Source organism: Ziziphus jujuba, chromosome 2, assembly GCF_031755915.1.
Source record: "Ziziphus jujuba cultivar Dongzao chromosome 2, ASM3175591v1".
NCBI classification, from domain to species: Eukaryota; Viridiplantae; Streptophyta; class Magnoliopsida; order Rosales; family Rhamnaceae; genus Ziziphus; species Ziziphus jujuba.
Window position 1 is genome coordinate 27,651,320 of NC_083380.1, and position 19,180 is coordinate 27,670,499.

General features: G+C 34.4%; 1 protein-coding gene and 2 pseudogenes across 1 annotated transcript in view; all 3 read right to left on the minus strand.

Moving 5' to 3' along the window:
* LOC107419271 (F-box/kelch-repeat protein At1g74510) overlaps positions 1-16,610 on the minus strand; it is a 66,561-nt gene extending 49,951 nt beyond the window's left edge. Inside the window, exon 1 of the mRNA XM_025073909.3 lies at positions 16,490-16,610. Within this exon, the coding sequence (XP_024929677.3) occupies positions 16,490-16,578 (89 nt within the window). The 5' untranslated portion in view covers positions 16,579-16,610. The remainder of the gene's footprint in view (positions 1-16,489) is intronic.
* LOC107419285 (F-box/kelch-repeat protein At1g74510-like) lies at positions 844-13,408 on the minus strand (annotated as a pseudogene).
* Positions 14,338-15,551, minus strand: LOC107419273 (F-box/kelch-repeat protein At1g74510-like; annotated as a pseudogene).
* Positions 16,611-19,180: the final 2,570 nt, after the last annotated feature.

The following is a 19,180-nucleotide window of genomic DNA, read 5'->3' on the forward strand; positions in this document are numbered from 1 at the left end:
AGATTGTGTGTTCTAAGTGCTTGTTCAGGTCATTGTAAGGTCATAAAATCATGTTTAGTTTCATTCAACATGTGTAGATGATTTCAAAATTTGGTTCTACTACTTGTATAACCATGCTTATTATTGTTTAGTATGTTTATAAAATTGATACAATGAGTAAAATGTTAATGCAATTGCAAAGTATGCGTTTAAGAAGAAAATGTCTGAAACTGATGTAGTATAAAGAAAAGAAAAACTGAATGTAGAATCTAGTCATCCAATTGAAGAATATAATAAAATTACAAAACATCATAATCGACGTCCGACAACATGACACATATTTGAACAGCCAGCATAATTGGAACAGCATCTATAAATTAGATGCTGTGCTCATAACACTTCCAGTAGACAGTGCTCACAGTACTCCTTCATTATTCAAACACATGAAAAAATGTAGAAGTTAAGGAGATATATAAGCTTAACATCAAAACAGAAGCAGAAAAAACAGTTCAATTGCCAGGAAGATGCTCTTTGGCATTGCCCATCTAGAATAAAAGACATAGTTATGAGAAGCAGCAAAACAGCAATCTAAGGCACAAATTACAGCAAGGCAAATTAAAAAATATTTCTAATACTTTGGCTCTAAAGTAGGAAATTTCTAAAACTTCAGAGCTATAAAATCATGCTCAGATTGCTACACATTACCCCGTAACAATGTATAATAAAAGGTGCCCTTCCTCTGCTCAAATATGGGAATAAAATTAAGGAAACTAGATATCGAATGTCATCCAATTTTCAAAAGCTGTAGTAGACCATATTTTGCATGTTTTAACATGACCAAAAATGTCATATTATCAAAAACCATGGAAAACGAAGCAGCTATTCCATATGAAAGAGGAAAACAAAAGTTAACAAAGTTCCAGTTAAACAGCAGAAACACAGGAAAGCAAAAGATGAAGGAACAAGAACATGCAAACTAAAATAGAAATACAACTCACACACTTTTTACCAGTTATAACTGGATCAAAAGAAGTACGACCACCTCAATTATCATATGCATTACATTCAGAAAGGTAAAAATCACAACTGAAAAACGTTTTCTACTCCTTAAAAGTGCAGAAAGCAAATCTCATCTCCTTGGAAGGGAAGATTGTAAACTCCACTCCAAGAGGACTCTCCACACAGCATATCCTCAGCATCCCATAACTGCGCAGTTATACACAAAGCTTCCAGATTGATTCCTGGCAAGCACATTCCATTGCAACGGGCCTTCATCAGGGATCCAAGAATGTAGTTCAACTGTTCCTCCGCCTAAAACACGAGGTCCATCAACAACCATTAGCTAATCTCCACATGCCACAAATGCTATGCCCCATCCGTTCATTGAGACTACCCCATCAGGTAAACTCCCAATTTGATCCCACTTATTTTCTTCCTTCTTGTATCTCATCACTCCATTTCCTACATACTCCGCAGCATACAAAATGTTATTTACAACGGAAAATAGAGGAGGTCGCCCAGCTGTCGCAGGTGCCTCAGGCAATCCAGCCCTCCCATTTCCAATAGGGAACATGTCAGGTATCTTAGTCCAAGTCATCTTCTCAAGATCATACACTTCCCCACATGTAAGCGACTTTGGGCTGCCCTCCCCAATTCCACCAATGACATAAAATTTTCCGTGCATAAATACTGCCGAGCACATTTTTCTCGGCTTATTCATGCTAGGAAGAGTCACCCAATCTCCTGTCTCTGAATTGTATAGCTCAGCAGAGCTCAAGATATTGCCACTTGGACCACAACCCCCAGCTAAAATGGCGATCTCCCCGAGACTAGCAGAGCCAAATAAGCACCTTGGCGTATTCATTTTCATGCCAGATGACTGTGAAGTCCAGCCGCACCAACCACAGCCGCACCAACCACAGCCACCATTTTTGACAGCCACCATTTTTGACACCATTGCTGCACCGAATGGATTGTTCAACAATTGTGGGCTAAGCTGTTGAAGATTGTGGCCATGCAACCAACCTTGTAAGCCTATAAATAGGCTCCTTCCCGTTGCATGAAAATCAAGCCAAGAGAGCAAGCTCAATAAGTTCCAGAGAGAGCTTGAGAGAAGAGTGAGCAATTCCAGAGAGAATTGGAGAGTGTAGAGAGAGATTCCACGTGAGAATCCAAGAGAGAAGTTTTTGTATTTTTGTATTTTATTTCCAAGAGAGTAATAGAATTCTTTTTATTTTTCTTCTCATATTTCTTCTCTAAAGTGGTCGGAGAACCACAACAAGTGGTATCAGAGCTCCAGGTCGAGAGCTTGGGTCCAAAATTTGAAGAAACAAAGCTACTGTTCTTCAAGTTGGTGTTTCGAAAAGTTGCTCAAATAATTAATTTGACAATACCAGGTGAAAGTGCCCGACGAGAGGAGAACAACGAAGTTCGCCGGAGAGCAAGAGAACGTCCCACGCGCCCGCACGCGCCGCCTGAAGATTTCTGCAACAACTCACGCGCCCCACGCGCCGCACGCGCCGTCTGGAGGTTGAAGACGACCACGTCAGCAGCCACGTCAGCACACCACTGCCACGCCAGCCGACACATCGACAGCCACGTCATCTGCCACGTGTTGACACGTCAGCACCAGCTGCCACGTCATCAATATTTTTTGAAATTACGGAACAGCCCCTGAATTATTGAAAATTACAGATTGACCCCTGTAGTTTTCTGAAATTATGGTACAGCCCCTGAACTATTGGAAATTACAGATTGACCCCTGTAGTTTCTGTATTTGCAGGTTGACCCAGAAATTTTGTGAAATTACAGATTTGCCCCAAAATTTTTGGTAATTATATTTTGACCCCGGAAGAGTCAAGTCCACCATTTTCGGCCGTTCCGGACGCAACGGTTAACTCCGTTTTGCCAAATTCAGCTCCATTTTTTGTCAAGCCATAATGTCAATGGAAGAATCATCTTCGGGAGCTATGGTTAAGCTCACTGCCACAAATTATACACTTTGGAGACCTCGGATGGAAGATCTCCTCAATTGTAAAGATCTGTTTGATCCTATAGAAGCTAAAGGAGAAAACCCCGATCCCAGCAAAGTAGCAGAATGGAAGAAATTAAACAAGAAAACGATCGGTCAGATCAGGCAATGGATCGACCACAGTGTCTTCCATCATGTAGCGAAGGAAACGGATGCATATGCCCTCTGGACAAAATTGGAGGATATGTACCAGGCCAAGACTGCTCGGAACAAAGCCCTGTTGCTTAAGCGATTGGTACATCTAACATTACAGAGTGGAACTTCTGTAGCCGAGCATACTAGTGAGTTCCAGAGCTTGGTAAATCAACTATCTGCTGTGGATTACCAACTAGGGGATGAGGATCAGGCCCTCCTACTTCTAAGCTCTCTTCCAGACAGTTGGGAGACATTGGTAGTCTCTTTCAGCAATTCGGCCCCGAATGGCAAACTTACTCTGTCTATGGTTAAGGATGCCCTATTTAATGAAGAGGCCAGGAGAAAGGACATTGGCATGGATCAGTCACATGCCCTCGTCACAGAGAGAGGAAGACAGCAAAGAGGTAGTCGAGATAGGGGGAGAGGCAGGAGCAAGAGCAGAGGCAGATCTACAGACGGCAGAAAATCATCGTATAAGTGCTATCATTGTGGCCTGGAGGGTCACATGAAGAAGAACTGCAGAAAGTTGTTGAGAGAGCAGAGACTCCAAGGTAATCAGCCGAAGAAGGATGGAGAGACACTAGTCACTTGTACAGGAGAAGTGGCGCTCTGCTCCACCGAAGAAGAGACATGCCTTCATATATCAACCCAAGATGTTGAGTGGGTAGTCGATACTGCAGCATCCTACCATGTCACTCCACATAGAGATTTCTTCAAAACGTACAAAGCAGGAGACTTTGGTACGGTAAAGATGGGAAATTCCAGTTTCGCAAAGATTATGGGAACTGGTGATATTCAGATAAAAACAAATGTTGGTTGTACAATCACTTTGAAGGATGTCCGTCATGTTCCAGATCTTCGGCTTAATCTACTTTCGGGAGCAGCCTTAGACAAGCAAGGCTATGACAACTACTTCAGCAAAGGCACATGGAAAATGACGAAAGGTGCCATAGTTGTCGCCCGAGGACATATTTGTGGAACGTTGTACAAGACTCATGTGAAGATATGTGCAGACAGCCTCAATATTGCAGAAGGAGAGGCGTCTCAAAATCTGTGGCACCAGAGACTCGGTCACATGAGTGAAAAAAGATTGTCCACTTTGGCAAGGAAGAAGCTTATCACTGTTTGCAAGGATGCTGCGCTAGATCCTTGTAATCACTGCTTGTTTGGTAAGCAACATAAAGTCTCCTTCAGTTCCTCTGCATTGAGAAGATCAGAGTTGCTTAGTCTGGTGCACTCTGATGTTTGTGGTCCCATGGAGGTGGAATCATTAGGTGGTAACAAGTATTTCCTGACCTTCATTGATGATGCTTCACGGAAGGTGTGGGTATATTTCTTGAAGACAAAGGACCAGGTATTGGATTACTTCAAACTGTTTCATACCATGGTAGAGCGTGAAACAGGAAAGAAGCTGAAATGTCTCCGCTCAGATAATGGAGGCGAGTATACTTCCAAGGAGTTCGATGCCTACTGCAGAAGACACGGCATTCGACATGAGAAGACGGTCCCTCGCACCCCACAACATAATGGAATAGCCGAAAGAATGAACCGAACCATTATGGAAAAGGTCAGAAGTATGATCAGTATGGCTAAGCTGCCAAAGCCATTCTGGGGAGAAGTTTGTTCGTGCCGCTCGCTATTTAATCAACAGAGATCACCGTCGATCGTTGAATTTTGAAATTCGGAGAAAGTGTGGTCGAATAAGATTCCCTCCTACTCTCATTTAAGAGTGTTTGGTTGTTTAGCTTATGTACATGTATCCAAGGAGCTCAGACAGAAGCTCGATGCAAGATCTACTCCATGCATCTTTATAGGATATGGAGATGAAGAATTCGGATACAGGTTATGGGATCCGAAAACAAAGAAGGTTATTAGAAGCAGAGATGTAGTATTCCATGAAAACCAGACAATGGAAGACATTGAAAAGCCCAGAATGTCTCCTAATTATAGTTATAGTGCCGAGAATTTTTGTCCTAATCCAAAGACCAAAGACAAATAGCCACAGAGGATAATGAGGTGCATGAAGATATACGAGAAAGAGACCGGGGAGGAAGAAGGGGATGCGAACAGGGGGAGACTCAATCCTCTCACAAGCTCAGGGGCCATCACAGCGGTCAGATGATGGTACACCTCTTGAAACCAGTGGTTTATAAGTTCAGAGATCTGAGCGAGGCCGAATTCCATCAAAGAGATTTCTAGAATCTGAGTATATTCTGCTTACTGAAGAGGGGGAGTCAGAGAGTTTCCAGGAAGTTGTTTCTCATCAAGACAAGAAAAAGTGGTTGTAAGCAATGCAAGATGAGATGGAATCCTTGCAGAAAAATCATACTTATGAGTTGGTTGAGCTTCCAACAGGAAAGAAGGCACTAAAGAATAAATGGGTGTTCAAGCTCAAGAAAGATGGCAGCGGAAGGGTGGTGAAACACAAAGCCCGATTGGTGGTCAAAGGATTTCTTCAGAAGAAAGGAATTGACTTTGATGAGATTTTTTCACCAGTGGTAAAAATGACTTCAATTTGAGTCATTTTTGGTTTAGTAGCAAGTCTAAACCTAGAGCTTGAACAGATGGATGTGAAGACAGCATTTCTTCACGGTGATTTACATGAAGAAATCTACATGGAGCAGCCAGAAGGATTTGAGGTTTCAGGGAAAGAAAACCTCGTATGCAAGCTAAAGAAGAGCTTGTATGGCCTCAAGCAAGCACCAAGACAATGGTATAAGAAGTTTGACTCGTTTATGGTGAGTCAAGGCTATAAAAAGACTAGCAATCAGACCAGTGTGTTTATATTCAAAAATTTTCAGGTGGAAACTTCATTGCACTTTTGCTATATGTGGACGACATGTTGATCGTTGGACAAGATGCAATGAAGATTAGTCAGCTGAAGAAAGAATTGTCTAAGTCCTTTGATATGAAAGACTTAGGACCAGCTCAACAAATTTTGGGAATGCAAATAATCCGAGACAGGAAGAATAGAAGGTTATGGCTATCTCAAGAGAAGTATGTTGAACGGGTGATAAAGAGATTCAACATGGATAAAGTCAAACCGGTCAGCATTCCACTTGCGAATCATTTCAAGTTGAGTAAGAGATTGTGCCCCTCATCCAAAGAAGAGATAGAGGAGATGTCTTCAGTACCATATTCTTCAGCAGTAGGAAGTCTGATGTATGCAATGGTGTGTACCAGACCAGACATTGCTCACGCAGTAGGTGTTGTGAGCAGATTTCTTTCAAATCCTGGAAAGAAACACTGGGAAGCAGTCAAATGGATTCTCAGGTATCTTAAAGGTACATCTAAGCTGTGCTTGTGCTACGGGGGAGGTGATCCAATCTTAGAAGGCTATACAGATGCAGATATGGCCGGAGACCCTGATAATAGAAAATCTACATCAGGTTATCTCTACACTTTTACAAGGGGAGCTGTGTCATGGCAGTCAAGATTGCAGAAGTGTGTTGCTTTATCCACTACTGAAGCAGAGTACATTGCCGCAGCGGAAGCGGGTAAGGAAATGTTGTGGGTAAAGCGTTTTCTCACAGAATTAGGCATCAAGCAAGAAGACTACAAGATACATTGTGATAACCAAAGTGCCATGGATTTGAGCAAAAACTCAATGTATCATTCCCGTACAAAGCACATTGACATCCGCTATCATTGGATACGCGAAGTAATAGATCAACGATTCTTAAACCGATGAAGATTCACACAAAAGAGAATCCACAGATATGCTAACAAAAGTTGTTGCTCAAGAGAAGTCGAAGCTATGCAGAGACATAGCCGGAATAGATGGCAGATGACCATCGCTTTTAAATGCTATGGAGGGGGAGAATTGTGAAGTCCAGCCGCACCAACCACAGCCACCATTTTTGACAGCCACCATTTTTGACACCATTGCTGCACCGAATGGATTGTTCAACAATTGTGGGCTAAGCTGTTGAAGATTGTGGCCATGCAACCAACCTTGTAAGCCTATAAATAGGCTCCTTCCCGTTGCATGAAAATCAAGCCAAGAGAGCAAGCTCAATAAGTTCCAGAGAGAGCTTGAGAGAAGAGTGAGCAATTCCAGAGAGAATTGGAGAGTGTAGAGAGAGATTCCACGTGAGAATCCAAGAGAGAAGTTTTTGTATTTTTGTATTTTATTTCCAAGAGAGTAATAGAATTCTTTTTATTTTTCTTCTCATATTTCTTCTCTAAAGTGGTCGGAGAACCACAACAATGACCACGTGTTGGACAAAATGCTATATTTATAAATAACATGGGACGTTATTTCCTTTCCAAAAACGAGGAGTTCTGTACCGACGGCCAAAGACTCCTTGTCAGAACACATGAAGCAATCATTTGAATTCATTTTAGGCAAATCTATCCAATGGCGTTGATTTAGATCAAATGCCTCCCATTCAAGAAGGCTGCAAGATACGAAAACCCAATGTTGTACAGTACCCATCTCCCGCCTCAGTCTAAATTAAACAAACAGAACAAACCAACAAAGGACATATCAAAGATTAAACGAACAAAACAGAAAAGAATTGAAAGTTAATTCTACTAAATTACCAAACCGTAAACAAATGTTAATACAATTACCACCAAATCCACAAACAAGGATTCTCATTTTAACACTTATATAATCACACCAAAAATAATAATAATAATAATAATAATAATAATAATAAATCCCAATTTTAAGTTCCATTAAGAGCTATCCCATTAATTAGCTCTTCTTTTCTACTTATTCTCACCTGGTATACAACAACGCTACCAACCCATTAAAAATTAAACAAAAAAAGATAAAAAGCAAAGTTTAACCATATAATTATTGAAGACAAAATTGAAAAGCCAGATAAGAAAAGCTTACGAATTGTTGTATAAGAACACAAATGAGTTGCTCCTCTTTTTCTTCGTGTTGTTCTTCCTCCTCCTTTTATCTCTCTCACTAGCTAGATTCTCTCTTTTCCTTCACGTTATATTCGCTGCGTGGGGAGAGAGCGTAAAATATTAGAAAACAGCAAAAGAAAGAAACAAAATATTATTTTTGAGAGAATACTAGCCTCCACACCGGTGTGAAGTGTCACTTTATTAGTGGTCCTACGCCCTATGCTTTTCATTGGAATCCATAGTTTTTTTTTTTCTTTTTTCTTTTTTTTTAAAATCATTCCATGGGGAAACCTCACTACGTTCTTTTTAGTTTTCACATAATTACGTATCAATTTTATATGTTTAAAAAAATTATCATTGATTTTCTTTTAAATTTTTATTTTTATCCATATTAGTTTCTATCAACTTGTCCATATTAATTTTAAAAGTTAAAAGCTAAATAGAAACAAGATTTAAAATATTCGATATTTTTATTTTTTGAAATGGTAAAAATAAAATTTATATTCGAAATGGAAATGGATATAACTTAGAAATAAAATTTAGATTCAAAATGGAAATAGATAGAATTTCTATAATATCTTTTGAAATTTTTAAAATTTCGTCAAAATTTCCATGGAAATTTCCATAAAATATTCACATCAAATTCTTAATGATTTTGTTAAAAAATATATAATTTCCATGAAAATTTCTATGAAATTTCTACTAAAATTTCGAAAATATCTAGTTAATTTTTTAATTTTTTAAAAAACATTCATAAATATTATTGATATTTCGTAAAAAAATTTATCAAATTAACTTCATTGATAATTTTTTTACCCTTTAATTGCTTTTTAGATATTAAGTGATATAAGCAAAATAGAATGAATTGAATTGAATAACATTAATAAGTTTTACTTATTGAATATTGATAACACAAAAATACAAAAATTGTAAATTATATTTTTTAACTTGACAAATTTATTGTCAGAAATATTTGTTTTACAAATGTGGTTAATAGATGATGAAATATATACATGTGAAATAATAATGTTTGTTTGAAAAATAAAAAAGAAGTCCTAACAATTCATAAACTTTTTTTTTTTAAAAAACATTTTTGAAGAAGTTAGAAGAGGTAGTGGCCAAAGAAAATCACCAAGTCGAAAAGTTGGATTAAATCCATTTTCTGGTGAACAATATTACACACATGCAACATAAGATAAAGATCATGAGAGTAGTCAACGATTCGGTACTATTGAAAAAGACTATATACGTAAAGATAAATCTATAATGGAAATGTCACAACAAGAAAAAAATTCAATTTCTATGATTTTTGGATCAATAAGGGTTGAAAGTCATTTTCGTAACCCTTATTCAATGAATATTTATGGAATGTCATCAAGTAGCAACTCATGGGTATCATCTCAAACTCAACCATCAGAGAATAATAGTTATACACATAGTCAATCAATAATGCAAAATCCATATAACTGACATATTAATAATTACATACAAAATTATCAGGGAGATACGTCTTTTCATAATTATTTTTCATATTTCACATCTCAAAATCAAAATGAGAAAAAATCTGATGATTTTTAATCAGCTAGAAGTTTTATGTGGTATTAAGATGACGTTTATAATCCACAATGTAATAGTAATAATTGTTTTATATATTTTAGTTAATAAATAATTTTATCATATATGTATTTTTTAACATATTTTTATTAATAATAATTCATCTATGGTTATTAATACTTATTATAAATCAATTCACTAAAAAAAATATAACATCCATTTAATATTTTAGCAAGTTTTATAATCAATTTGATAATTGATAGATTAAATAAGCTAATTCTAAAGTTTCAATAAAAATTTTTATTTTTAAAAACAAATTTTCATCTTTTTTTATTGATATTGGATATTTTTCGATATATTCATGAAAATTTTCATATTTTAAACTCTTGATATTTTCATCCATATCGATTTTTTAAACCTAAAATAGAAGTTAAAAATTAATATTTTATAATTAAATAAAATTATAAAAATATAATTTTAATATTTAACTGTTAAAAATAACTAATAAAAATTAACAAAATAAATCAATTTTGATAAATATAGAAAAAAATAATAAATGATAATTTTCTAAAAATGTGGAATTTAAATATAATTAATTAAAACTAAAAACGTATAAATGAAATTTCATTAACTATTATATATAATAATAGAAATACAATTGGTTCTACTAATTGTATAACTAAGCTTATTATTGTTTAGTATGTTTATAAAATTGATGCAGTGAGTAAAATATTAATGCAGTTGCAAACTATGCGTTTATGAAAGAGTCTGAAATTGATGTAGAATATGTTTATAAAGAAAAGAAAAACGGAATGTTGAATCTAATCATCCAATTAAAGAACAAAATAAAATTACAAAACTTCATAATCGCTGTCCAACAATATGACGCATATTTGAATAGCCAATATAATTTTAACAGCATCTGTGAATTAGATGCTGTGCTCAAAACACTTCCAGTCGACAGTGCTCATAACACTCTGTTAATTATTCAAATGCATGAAAAAAGGAAGTTAACGAGATATATAAGCTTAATGTCAAAAGGGATGCAGAAAAAACAGTTCAATTGCCAGGAACATACTCTTTTTCATTGCCCAACTAGAATAAAAGACTGTGTTATGAGAAACAGCAAAAAACAGCAATCAAAGGCACCGATTAAAGCAAGGCAAATGTAAAAAATATTTCCAATTCTAGTAGGAAATTTCTAAAACTTCAGAGCTATAAAACCATGATCAGTTTTGCTACACATTACACAGGAACAATGCATAATAAAAGGTGCCCTTCCTGTGCTCAATATGGGAATAAAATTCAGGAAATTAGATGTGAAATGTCATCCAATTTTCAAAAGCTACATTAAACCATATTTTGCATGTTTTAACATGACCAAACATGTCATATTATCAAAAATATGGAAAATGAAGCATCTATTCCACAAGGAAATACAACTCACACATTTTACCAGTTATAACTGGATAAAATGAAGTACAACAACCTTAATTATCATATGCATTGCATTCAGAAAGGTAAAATCACAGTTAAAAACAATTTTTCTACTCCTCGAAATTAAGTGCAGAATGTAAATTGCATCTCCTTGGAAGCGAAGATTGTAAATTTCACTCCAAGAGGACTCTCCACACAGCATACAAGTTGTCAGCAGGACTGGAAACCTCCGCACCCCATAACCGGGCAGTTATACACAAAGCTTGCAGATTGCTTCCTGTCAAGCACATTCCATTGCAGCGGGCCTTCATCAGGGATCCAAGAATGTAGTTCAACTGTTAGCATAATTAATAACTCACTTATAAGGTTTATTTATGCCATTAATGGAACTGATTTATTTTAATATTATGTGATAGGATTCTTGGTCACACATTTTCTATAAGATTCCAATTGGTCCATTGGACTGGAGGACCAACTCTTTTTATAAGCCCAATGACTTACCCATATTTTTCATATTACTATTATATTATTAAATTATTAAATTATTATTATTTTGTGTGTGTTAAAATTAATGGATAGATATGAGATTAGTTTGAAAGTAGTATGTGCATAAATACTACTTTATATTGTTTTCTATTTTGCAGAATTAAAAATTTAATTTATTAATAACTGTTTTTGAAGTTTAGTAATTTATTATTTATGAAATTTATTATGCATGTTCAAATTCGCAAATTCTAACATACCCATCTCCTGCCTCAGCCTATATGGCTCTCCACTGCGAATTAGTAAACGAAAACTTCTACTCATGGTGGCAATTGAACCATAATCAGACCTTGAGCAGCGTAAGAGACAGTTGATTGAGATATCCCGACCCAGTTGGTGGATGAGTGAATAAAATCAGAGTAATCCCCTGCATGATTCTGGTCATCTGATAGCTCTGCTTGGACAAGGGGAAGTTCATTACTATCTGCTGGTGCTTCCTCTCCTTCTGAAGCATCAGATATCTTGCATGATTTTGCTGCAAGATGGGAATTGTTCTCCATCTTCCAACCTGCACTTATTGTTTGGGAGCTCTATCACTCGATAAGTATTGTAAATCCACTTACTTTCTTGCTCGCAGGAGCATGGTAGCTCTCTTGACACAAGATAGGATGGACCCTCCAACATATTTTCAGAGTCGTCTGATCCGTCCTCCTCCAGAGAAGCACCTCCTCCTTTGTAACCCATCAAAATGAAATGCAACACCAATCAGTCTAGAAAAACCAAAAACATGAAACTTATCTCCCCCAATTACTCCACAGTCCACATGCAAATAGGTCAATCAGCAAACTATATGATAAATTTATGATTTTGAATCAAATTTAAGAAACTACCAAAACCCAGTTCGCAATAATAATGGGTAATACAAAACAATTAGTAAAACATATGGGGGATAAGAAGCAATACTGAATAATCTCAATCTATCAGAATTTCCTCAGAAAAGAAAAGTGCATGCAACAATGCATAACAGATCGAAAGTTAATATGTGGGAGCATAATTTTCATACCCGTCCACAGCAAGAAAAACCATCAAAATTCATACAGACCTTCATGGAAGAAAAAGATATGAGGCAATTTAAAAGCAACAAATGAGAATTACCTAAATCAGATCTCTGGGTTTCCAAACCAACAAAGTACATACAAAAAATTAAACAAAGAAAACGTAAAAGAATTGAACGTTATTCAACTAAATTACCCAATTGCAATCAAAATATTAATACAATTACCACCAAATCCACAGAGAATAATTCTCTTTTAACACTCTTATACAAAAAAGGAAGAAAAAAAAATCCCATTTTTTTTTATATTCCATCAAGAGCTATCCCATTAACTCTTCTTTTCCATTCATTCTCACCTGTTATACAGACAAGGGGAAGTTCATTACCCATCTCCCGCGTCAGCCTAAATCAAACAAAGAAAACAAACCAACAAAGGACATATCAAAGATTAAGCGAACAAAACAGAAAAGTATTGAAAGTTAATTCTACTAAATTACCAAAACGTAAACAAATGTTAATACAATTACCACCAAATCCACAAACAAGGATTCTCATTTTAACACTCTTATATAGTCACACCAATAATAATAATAATAATAATAAATCCCAATTTTAAGTTCCATTAAGAGCTATCCCATTAATTAGCTCTTCTTTTCTACTTATTCTCCCCTGGTATACAATAATGCTACCAACCCATTAAAAATTAAACAAAATAAGACAAAAAGCAAAGTTTAACTATAAAATTATTGAAGACAAAATTGAAAAGCCAGATAAGAAAAGCTTACGAATTGTTGTATAAGAAGACAGACGAGTTGCGGGAAAGCTCCTCTTCTTCTTCTTCTTCTTCTTCCTCCTTTTATCTCTCTCTGTCTCCCTTTCTCTCACAGTCACTAGCTAGATTCTCTCTTTTCCTTCAAGTTATATTCGCTGTATGGGAAGTACGTAAAATATTAAAAAACAGCAAAAGAGAGAAATAAAATATTATTTTTGAGGGAATAATAGACTCCGCGTCGGTGTGAAGGTCTTACATGTCACTTTGTTAGTCGTCCTATACCCTATGCTTTTCATTGGAATCCATAATTTTTTTTTTTTTTTAATAATCATTCATAATCACTCTATGAGGAAATTTCACTTCGTTTTTTGACTTTTCACATAATTACGTATCAATTTCATATTTTTAAAAAATTATCATTAACTTTTTTTAAAAATTTTGTTTTTTTACCCGACACAACCTATTTATTAGTTTTTACCATTTTTTACATATTAATTCTAATAGTTAAAGGTTAAATGGAGGTTAGAAATTAATATTTTATAATTTAATATAATTATCAAAATATAATTTTAACATTTAAATGTTAAAATTAATTATAAAAATTGATAATTAAATCAATTTTGATAAATATAGAAAATAAAAAATAATAAGTGATAATTTTCTAAAAATGTGGAATTTAAATGTAATTAAATTAAAACTAAAAAGGTATAAATGAAATTTCGTTAATTATTATATAATAATTTGTGAGACTTAAAAGTTTTTTAGAATTTTATAGTAGCATATTATCATGCCCAGATTTGCTACACATTAGAAATGAACAATGTATAATAAAAGATGCCCTTCCTGTGCTCAATATGGGAACAAAATTCAGGAAACTACATCTGGAATGTCATCCAATTTTCAAAAGCTACATTTAACCATATTTTGCATGTTTTAACATGACCAAACATGTCATATTGTCAAAAAACATGGAAAACGAACCATCTATTCCATATGAAAGAAGAAAACAAAAGTAACAAAGTTCCAGTTAAACAGCAGAAACACAGGAAAGCAAAAGATGAAGGAACAAGAAAATGCAAACTAATATAGAAATACAACTCAAACACAATTTTACCAGTTATAACTGGATCAAAAGAAGTACAACCACCTTAATTGTCAAATGCATAGCATTCAGAAAGGTACAATCACAGCTGAAAAAAGTTTTCTATATCTTGAAATTAAGTGCAGAATATAAATTGCATCTCCTTGGAAGCTAAGATTGTAAATTCCACTCCAAGAGGACTCTCCAGACAGCATACAAGTTGTCAGCAGGACTGGAAACCTCCGCATCCCATAACCGCGCAGTTATGCACAAAGCTGCCAGATTGCATCCTGGTAAGCACATTCCATTGCAACGGGTCTTCATCAGGGATCCAAGAATGTAGTTCAACTGCTTCTCCGCGTGAATGACGTGATCTACCAATAACCATTAGCTGATCTCCACATGCCACAAATGCTATGCCCCATCCGTTCATTGAGAATACCCCATCAGGTAAACTCCCAATTCGATCCCACTTATTTTCTTCCTTGTTGTATCTCATCACCCCATTTTCTCCATAATCCGCAGCGTACAAAATGTTATTTACAACGGCAAGCAAAGGAGGTGCAGAGCTGCCGCAGGTGCCTCAGTCACTCCAGCCGCGCCATTTCCAATAGCGAACATGTCAGGTATCTCAGTCCAAGTCATCTTCTCAAGATCATACACCTCCCCACATGTAAGCCGATTTGGGCTGCCCACCCCAATCCCACCAACAACATAAAATTTTCCATCCATAAATACCGCCGAGCACATTTTTCTGGGTTTATTCATGCTTGGAAGAGTTACCCAACTTCCTGTTTCTGAATCATAAAGCTCAGCAGAGCTCAAGATATTGCCACTTGAGTCAAAACCGCCAGCTAAAATGGCGATCTCCCCAAGGCTAGCGGAGCCAAATAAGCTCCTTGGCATATTCATGTTCATGCCAGATGACCATGTGTTGGACAAGATGCTATATCCATAAATAACATGGGATGTTATTTCCTTTCCAAAAACGAGGAGTTCCGTACCGACGGCCAACGCCTCCTTTTGGTAATACATTAAGCATTCCCTTGAATTTATTCTGGGCAAATGCGTCCAACGGCGTTGATTTGGATCAAATGCCTCCCATTCAACGACGCCGCAAGATACGAAAACCCAATGTCGTGCAGTACCCATCTCTGGCCTCAGCCTAAAATAAACAAAGAAAACGAACCAACAAACGGCATACCAAAGATTAAACAAACAAAACAGAAAAGAACAGAAAAGAATTGAAAGTTAATATTAGATATTTTATATGCACTAGTCAAAATTATATCACTTACAAGGATTAAATGTGCTGGTAACTATTAACTTTTGTAGTATGACCTTTGGGCTCATACTCTTTACCTATTGAATTGGTATTTATTTATTTATTTATTTATTATTATTATTATTATTATTATTTAATTATATATGTATATATAAATAACTAAATCGAGTCAATTAGTACCATACATATTATAGAATAATTAAGATTTGAAGCATTTATGATATTGCTTGGTGAAAATTTTTAAAGGGAAAAGATTAGAGAGAAATGTTCCTTAAAACACTACTCCTGAGTTCTTGATTTTTGTTTTGCATGATTAAAATTCATAAAATTCGATGGCTACAAGTAAATATTAGTAAATCTAATTTCTTATATATTAAATTCAGTAAATGCATATGTGTAGATCTAGATTTATAATGCTTTAGATTAATGTTCTTGGATCCTAAATTTATAACGCTTTAAATTATTTTTCTGTTAATTGATTTATTGTTTTAGCATCGACAGTTAGTTCTACTAAATTACCAAACTGTAATCAAAATGTTAATACAATTACCACCAAATCCGCAACCAAGGATTCTCATTTTTACACTCTTATATAAACACACCACAAATAATAATAATAATAATAATAATAATAAATCCCATTTTTAAGTTCCATTAAGAGCTATCCCATTCACTCTTCTTTTCTTCGTATTCTCACCTGGTATACAACAACGCTATTCACCCATTAAAAATTAACATAAAAACAAAAAAAGCAAAATTTAACCATACAATTATTGAATACAAAATTGAAAACCCAGATAAGAAAAGCTTACGAATTGTTGTATAAGAAGAAAGACGAGTTGCAGGCAAGGTCCTCTTCTTCTTCTTCTTCTTCTTTCTCCTCCTCCTTTTCTCTCTCCATGTCTCCCCCTCCCTCACTAGCTAGATTCTCTCTTTTCCTTCCGGTTATAGTCCTTGTGTGTGGGAGCAAGTAAAATATTAAATAACAGTAAAAGAAAGAAACAAAATATTATTTTCAAGAGAATACTGGCCTCCACATCGGTGTAGAGGACTTACATGTCACTTAATTAGTGGTATTATGTCCTATGTTTTTCATTGAGATCTACAATTTTTTTTAATACTCATTTTTATGGAGAAATTTGTTCTTTTACTTTTACAATAATTACTCTTTTACTTTAACCATAACTATGTATAAATTTTATATTTTTGAAAAATTATATAACTTTTCCTTAATTTTCTACTTTTTTTTTTTAATTGACACAACCATTTTATTAGTTTTTCTCAACTTTTATGTATTAATTTTAACTGTTAAATGACTAAATAGAAATTAAAAATTAATATTTTAAAATAAATAAAATTATAAAAATATAATTTCAATATTTAATTATCCAAATTAACTAATAAAAATGGACAAATAAATCAACTTTGATAAGTGTAAAATATTAAAGGATAATAAATAATAATTTTTAAAAATATAGAATTTAAATATAATTAAAATAAAACTAAAAAGGCATAAATAATTTTTTTAACTATTATATAATAATTTATGAGATTTAAAAGGTTTTTACAATTTTATAGTTGCATATTATATTTTTCTTTTCTATCCATTTTGATTCATAGTATAAATCTACCTTAACTAATCCTCACTTATCTGTCAACTTTTCCACTATCATCTTAAAAAATCAAACTCTGTTTCATGTAAAATTGCCAAAGTACGGCTTAATCTCTGAATTTGAAAGTACACTTAATCTCTGGATTTGAAATCACTGTTTATATCCGGCCCTAATTTACGATAGAATGTAATTTATGATAATATTCTGTAGTTTTGTTTTAATTATACATAGTCTGTATGTTTTTAAAAATCATCATTAATATCCTTCTAGTTTTTTTATTTTTATAACACAAATCTAATCAGCTTTTATCTATTAGTTTTAAGGATTAAAAAGACAAATGAAGGTTTATAATTAATATTTTATGATTGAATAATATTATATAAATATAATTTTGACATTTAACCATTAAAATTAACTAGTAAAAACTACAAATGAATCTATTTTAATAGATATAGAAAATTTAAAAGGGTGATAAAAGATAATTTTCTAAAAGTATGGAATGTAAATATAATCAAGACAAAATTGAAAAGACTTAAATAAAATTTTCTTTAACTATTATCTAATAATTTATGTGTAACATCCCACATCGGTTGGAAAGGGGCACGAAGCGGTCTTTATAAGGCTGTGGATACCTCTCCCTTCAGGACGCATTTTGTGAGCAAAACCTTGAGGCCAGGGGGGAGAGAGGGTGTGAACCCTGGGCCAAAGAGGACAATATCCTGATGCGGGTGGTCTGGGCTGTTACAGTGGTATCAGAGCCAGTACCCGGATCGGTGTGCCAACGAGGACGCTGGGCCCCAAGGGGGAAGGATTGTAACATCCCACATCGGTTGGAGAGGGGCACGAAGCGGTCTTTATAAGGCTGTGGATACCTCTCTCTTCATGACGCATTTTGTGAGCAAAACCTTGAGGCCAGGGGGGAGAGAGGGTGTGAACCCTGGGCCAAAGAGGACAATATCCTGATGCGGATGGTCTGGACTGTTACATTATGAGATTTAAAATGCGGTACTATGCAAACAATTATTATTATTATTATTATTTGCAATTTTGATTCATGTGTTCAATGAATGTGGCAGGTTGTAGCTAGCTCAGCCATGAATTCCTAGGGTTTCTATCTATCTTTTTTCCCCTAACAACTCTTAAAGGGAAAGGAAAAAATCTTGTTTTCAAATTATTAGATGGATATGTTAAATGATGTTGATTTAATTAATAAGCTATTCATACTTATAAATGGAAGGCCACAGATTTATAGTATGGAGACAAAGGATAAAATTATGGTAAATATTCAAAAAAATATTAGATGGATATGGAAAATATTAAAATGATTGATGAATAAGCTGGATATTTTGGCAGAATTTACCTACAAAGAATGGAATTTATTCATATTTTTATTATTATTGTTAATTGTAAATTTCGATGAGGATTATAAATAGGCTTTAGCAGCTTATAATCGGTTCGTATTTGGTTCAATTTTAGCTATTTCAAATCCGATTTGTAAAGAAAATGAATCGAATTTAAATAAAAAATAAAGTGTACGAATCAATTTTGGGTAATAAATTAAACTCATAAATAGTTTATGAATAATTAAAATTTATAATTTATATATATATATATATATTTCCTTTTATGATGAGAATTTTTGGGTTGTTAGCTTACGTGGCATCAATCAACAATACTAGAACAGAGAGTGTAGATATAAGCACGCAACCCACAGTGGCACCGTCACACATATAGCATAATGTTGGGCTTCACACTCTGGATCAGATTAAAAATGTCAATCCAAAATCATTATTTTAATAATTTCTATAAACTATCAAAAATTTTTTTTTTTCTTTTTTTTCCTTTTTGTTGCTTAATCTATTGTTCTAACTTATCATTTCTTTGACTACT